The sequence below is a fragment of the Hypomesus transpacificus genome, unplaced genomic scaffold (assembly GCF_021917145.1).
Source record: "Hypomesus transpacificus isolate Combined female unplaced genomic scaffold, fHypTra1 scaffold_205, whole genome shotgun sequence".
Classification (NCBI taxonomy): domain Eukaryota; kingdom Metazoa; phylum Chordata; class Actinopteri; order Osmeriformes; family Osmeridae; genus Hypomesus; species Hypomesus transpacificus.
In genome coordinates, this window is record NW_025813746.1 from 114,654 (window position 1) to 120,373 (window position 5,720).

The 5,720-nt window shown below is 42.1% G+C and overlaps 1 protein-coding gene across 1 annotated transcript; it reads left to right on the forward strand.

Moving 5' to 3' along the window:
- Positions 1 to 2,347: 2,347 nt before the first annotated feature.
- Positions 2,348 to 5,500, forward strand: dda1 (DET1 and DDB1 associated 1). The gene is made up of 5 exons (XM_047013855.1): positions 2,348 to 2,792; positions 3,349 to 3,429; positions 3,521 to 3,572; positions 3,706 to 3,767; positions 3,966 to 5,500. Exons 1-5 carry the CDS (start codon positions 2,784 to 2,786, stop codon positions 4,068 to 4,070), a joined length of 309 nt encoding a protein of 102 aa, XP_046869811.1. The 5' UTR covers positions 2,348 to 2,783; the 3' UTR covers positions 4,071 to 5,500.
- Positions 5,501 to 5,720: the final 220 nt, after the last annotated feature.

Here is a 5,720-nt window from a genome sequence, read left to right on the forward strand (position 1 = left end):
GCTCTTGTTTCCCCTTGCTGTAGCTGTGAGAGGGTGCTTGTTTACCAGTCTTGGCTGGTCTGCACCAGTGGCATTATCCTCCCTACTGCTCTCGTTCTCAGGGCGGATTACACCTCTCGCCTCAATCCACACACTGCAGCTTTCTCCCTGGAAACAGATCGGCGGAGTGGAGCATTGACAGATAGAGACTGAACACAAGAGATTAGCTGCTACATGCTCAATTTCATACCCAGGCAAATATATGTTGCCTATGAAGCTATAAAGTCCATTCAAGGTGACTGTGCTAGCTAGGACAACATGTGTGTCTTAGTTCCAATTGCCCATGCAAAACAGGGGATAATAGTAACAATGTATCCTAGCATTTATTTTTCTGGAACCAGTTGTTCTGAATAACTATCCAGTGCTTTGTCTGGATGACATTTCAGCTCAGTGTCTAGACACCACACTGACCGGTTCCCAGTGCACTGGTGGCACTGACTGATCCTTCATCTTCTGCTGTACTTTTATATGCACTACTTTGGATGAAAGAATCGGCGAAATTATTCAAATGTAAATGTCATTGCGGGACGTTGTCTCAGAGCCATCAGTAGTAGACACTTGATGTGAAAGCTGTGTAGTTACAACAGTGATACGTGAGAAGGACGGACAGCACGGTCTGGATTAAGCACACTACGGTTTCCAAGTGTTGACAGTTTCTGGATTGCTAAAAGTCAACAAACATTAGGTTAATCCCTGTGCCTTGAGCGGACATTTAGCTGCGGAGAATTATTTATGTCACTGTTAAAGTGTTAAGCATACAATCGAGCTTATTTCTGACAATCTAATTCTGAATAACTCTGACACGTGGAACAGAGTTGAATAACAAGTATTGGGAAGTTTCAAGAATGTCATGTTTGGTCATTTAACACCGATGTATTCGGTCCTTCCTGATAAACTGACAGGAATCGATATAGGCCTACATTCTATAACGAGCAACCGGTCAGTGCTATCCCCAGGCCCTCCCGACAATAACAAAGCGTGCGCGTGGACTGAATGGGCACTTGACCATTTGCAAATGTCTGATGCAGCAAACAAGCCCAAAGCAAATTCCAGAATGTTTTCCTTCTATTGAACAATTTAGGGTTGTCACCAACGATCGTTACACGATGAAATCCTCACAAAATAAAATATTTTAACTGCACATGTTCATATTGTATTAAACCTTTACCCTTGACAATAATTTATACCACCGTACAAATCATCTTACCTTATTAGCCTAGACGATTTCTTGGGTGAAATGTTTTCCTATGCTGCTTTCTGTGCCGTGGAGGAAACAGGCGAGCTATAATCTGTTTCAGCCAATCCAATAATCTAATTTAACTGCCGCTCCGCTCCTGCTTTTAACATCAACGAGTAATTTAGGCTGCTATATAATGAGAAAATAATCACGTCTGCCCAAAACTGCTACAAGTCGAGCCCACATGTAGGCCTATTCCTTTAGGCGCATGGACGCGCCAGGTTCACCTACATGTCTAGGTTTACATCCATAAAAGTGCTCCGTTGGCGCGTCCGACTATTCCATGATCCTTGAATAATCTGAATCCAGCGATGCCCTCTACTGATTGATTGAGGCACGGCTGCGAAGCATCCGAATGGATGAAATATCCAGCAAGGTAGTTTCCACGTTTCTAAATCCACAACATTATTGATTGAAAGTGGAGACTTGAACCTTAACCCAAAACACATGCATGCAACAGGTAGGCTACAAGTTACGACTCTGGCATAGCCACAGCGTCCAATGTAAAAAAAAATGTAAAGCAAGCATTCTTTTTCCAACTTTCCAACGTTAAAATAAAGAACCTATTTTCATTATTTCTCTCTAGCGCTCTCTCTCTCTCTGGGTTCTTGGTTGGTGCTGATGTGGTTGCCATGGTTATCTTGTTAGGCCTACCGTTCCCAAGGAGTGCAGCTAATCTGAGAGGCAGAGGCCTAAATAAATAAACTTTTCGCTTTATTTATATATAAAGCATATATCAATGCTGCTTATCGACATTTTGGGAGCTTTACGTGGCCCACTAAACATCCACCAAGATGCTGGTGGACAAAGGGCTGGACTACTAAACTTCATAACAAAGTGTTTATTTTTATGGTGCTAGCCTGTAATGATAAAACAAAAGCGTTTCTATTTGTGCCTGGCCTTCTGTGTGAGAAAAAAAGGTCATTTACATTTTTCTTCAGACCCGTTATAATATAACCCGGAACTCAACTGGTCTCGCTAGTATGACCAGAGAATGGCTCTGGTATGACCACGTGGGCAGTTGATATCCAATGGACAGTCTTAGGGGTGGGGCTGTCAAATGCAGCACACTGTCCATCAAATCCAGCCATTGTGCTGCTAGAGCTAATAAGCTAACGTGGGTAGTGCAGCGTTGTAATAGCTAGCTATAGTAGCATTCAACTTAATTGGCTGTCTTTAGCATGGTGGTATTATCTGCCAGTAACGTTGTATTTACGGTAGATGATACTCTTACAGTAAATGGAGAACGAATACTACAAGTGTCTACTGTTTAATTCATGTGGATAGTTTACTGGCAGCCATCATTGATAGCGTTAGATGACAGCTAGCTAATGCTGGCTAAATGTTGCTAGGCTGCTAGGCTTTCACATCACCGGCAGGCAGGCGTAGTCACACTTGCTAGCGGTTAACGTGAATATCTTGCATAATTAACTGTAGTAATTTGGATTAAATTGCATTTTCAAACGGCCATTCACTCGTCGACAGCTTCGCTATCTTCGGTGGCATCATGGATAAGGTAACGCGAAGCATTTACGCTTAATACATCTCGCTGTATAGCTAGTGGTAGTTTAGCTCGTTGGTCGGAGGCTCCGTCTATATATTGGAGCTTAATAGTTCCATGGGAGAAAATAGATAATTCAAAGACCTAGCTATCTTAAACGTATGATTTTTTGGATGTGTGACATTCAGCTAGAAAATAGCTCAATGTGTCGGGTGTTTTCGCAGGAGCAAATGTGCAGTTTTAATTGAGAAACTTTAGTAACAGCTATAAAGTCTGTCATTTTCAGTGTATAGTCAGAACCTTAGCAATACGCCGCTAACAATTACTCAGTCTCGATCTGCTGTGTTGATGAGGCAACGCCTGGTTAGTCTGAAGACTTTCTGTGGGGTTTTGCTAGAAATGTTTTCGTGACACTGGTCACTGTACTACTGTGCTACTGGACAATTTATCATGTTAAAGCTGTAAAACTTTGCGACAAAATTGTGAAAGGTGTCAACTCATCCTTGCTCTGTCATACTGCATGTTGCCGTTTAGATTTGCCATACAGCTTCTTTTTTTAATATTCTCACAGGCAGATTTCTTGAAAGGTCTTCCGGTTTACAATAAAAGTAATTTCAGCAGGTTCCATGCGGACTCAGTGTGCAAAGCATCTGTGAGTATTTTGATTCAATCACAATATCCCTGACAAACTCCATGTTGCGCAATTTACGTGATACCTGAACGTATTTATTCTCCATTAACAGAACAGAAGACCCTCGGTGTATCTCCCGACCCGCGAATACCCCTCAGAGCAAAGTGAGTATAAGTCATTACAAGAAAGCACAGTGTTGATCATCCCTACAGTTTCAAATCCCGGTTATTAGTTTTAATCATAAGTGTGTTCAAGTTTGTTAAAGATTGTTTGAATAATTACACTTGATCTTCACAGTTATTGTTACTGAGAAAACAAACATTCTCCTGCGCTACCTTCACCAACAATGGGACAAAAAGGTAAGTAGATGGGCTGCTTCATAAAAAAAAAAAAACTAAAAAAACAAACGCACGTTTGCATGCTAGTAATTCATCTTCCTCAGCCAGGAAGTGGTTTTAGCCATGCACATAGAGCTAGCTAAAATCTGGGAAATAAAAAATCCCACAGAGTCCTCAGAGTGAACTTTCTCACCTTTCCTTACTTGTTTTGTTCACCAGAACGCTGCAAAGAAGAGGGAACAGGAGCAGGGGGAGGGGGGAAGTCCGGCTCCCCCCAGGAAAATAGCCCGAACAGATAGCCAAGAGATGAACGAGGACTCATAAGTGTGCGTGTGTGTGTGTGTGAGTGAGTGTGTGTGTGACATCCACCAAGATGACTCTTAGTGGACCGACAGGCGCAGTCGCACAGACGAAGACGGAATATACACCACTTGGAAGAATTTTAAATCACATGCAGCGCTAATACAATGCATTGTTAGGTTAAAGAGAACCTTATTGGGGACAATGAAGCAAGTTTTTGTTACCTTTTTTTTGTTACCTTTTTTGTTGTTACTTTTGGGCAAAGAGCTTCCTTCGTGGCACAGGCCTCTTCTCAGCATCACTGCCCAAACTCGACCACATAAGGAGGCCTCAACACGTCTTCAACACGCCCACCATCCCCTGAACCCAGGACCCCCAGAAAGCATGGTCTGCACGAGAGACCCCACTTCCCCCCCCCAACCCCACCGCCTGTACACGCCTATTAGGGTTCTTTATGCATATCGTACATTCTGATTTGAAAGTGTCTGTGAGGTGTTATGTCTGTGGTTTAACGTCGTGCTGGTTTTACTAAGATGTTTGTAAATGAGTATTGCCCCCTGCTGGCCAACAGCAAAATAGACTGAACAGCTTTTGCTTCTCTAAAAACATTTGGGAGATAAAAACAAGAAAAACGTTTGAGTTATGGCAAGCTGATATGTGTATTAATTAGACAAGTGTCTTAAGTCAAGTACCAGTCAAATTGTACACTTAGCTAATTAGTTATGTTTGTCTATGTAAAGATTTGAACTTGCACAACTAGCCTAACCGATAGTACAAGTAGCATTGAGCAGCATGTCAGGGTTGGAAAGAATGTATTCATAAAAACCTCCTGTATATAACCATTGCAGCCCTAGGATAGTGACTTCATATTTAATACAACATTGTATTGGCCTTTTTCTGAAAATAAATGTATGTGGCTAAAACAGACATTGTTGTACAGGTGAAAAGAGAAAGCACTAAATCCCAGAGATGGAGGTTACAGGATAACCCCCATGTCTGACCGGCTGGCAAGCTGGTGTTAGGAGTTGTCTGGGACGTCAGAACAGACCACCCGCCATTGAATGCACAAATAGCATGCACAGCGAGGTGCAGCTACCATCTTGCCTTGTTTCCACACCTTCAGACTGAGTTTGCCGCCATGCAGAGTCCAGTGAGAGCTTTTCGTTTACGCTGCTCAACAATATCACAGCGAGCCTAGTCCTTTTCTTTCAACTGTAGATGCTGCGATGTGGGATGACTGTGTGGTCGGTTACCTTCCCTAGCAACGCGCCACCCTGTCTGGCTTTGAGGCAGTAATGTAGCTTCTGTTCTAGACTGTTCCCACACCTTACGCCTTGCCCTATCCTGTCGTGCGTCAGGTCAATGTAGTACTAATACGGCTTCGCTCCAATGAAATGTGATGGAAAAAAAATCTGCTTTTGTTGTGATACAAAATAAAATGTACTTGAACCTTTTTTGACGTATTTTGTAATGTGTTTGTAAGAGTGGTATTTTGAGAAGGAGTTCTGTTACTGTTAAATTCACTACTAGTAAAATAAAGCATTTTAGGGATCATGCCACATTTCACAAGACCCTTTCTCTGTTTGATTGATAGTGCCTTACCTGACACGGAACTAAAGTTAACACAAATAGCCCAATACAGACTTAAAATTTTAAATTGTTTTATTATCTATT

Coding starts and splice junctions, on each gene's coding strand:
- dda1 (XM_047013855.1), top strand. Junction 3,573..3,705: donor CGAATACCCCTCAGAGCAAA/GTGAGTATAAGT, acceptor TGATCTTCACAG/TTATTGTTACTGAGAAAACA. Junction 3,768..3,965: donor ACCAACAATGGGACAAAAAG/GTAAGTAGATGG, acceptor TTTGTTCACCAG/AACGCTGCAAAGAAGAGGGA.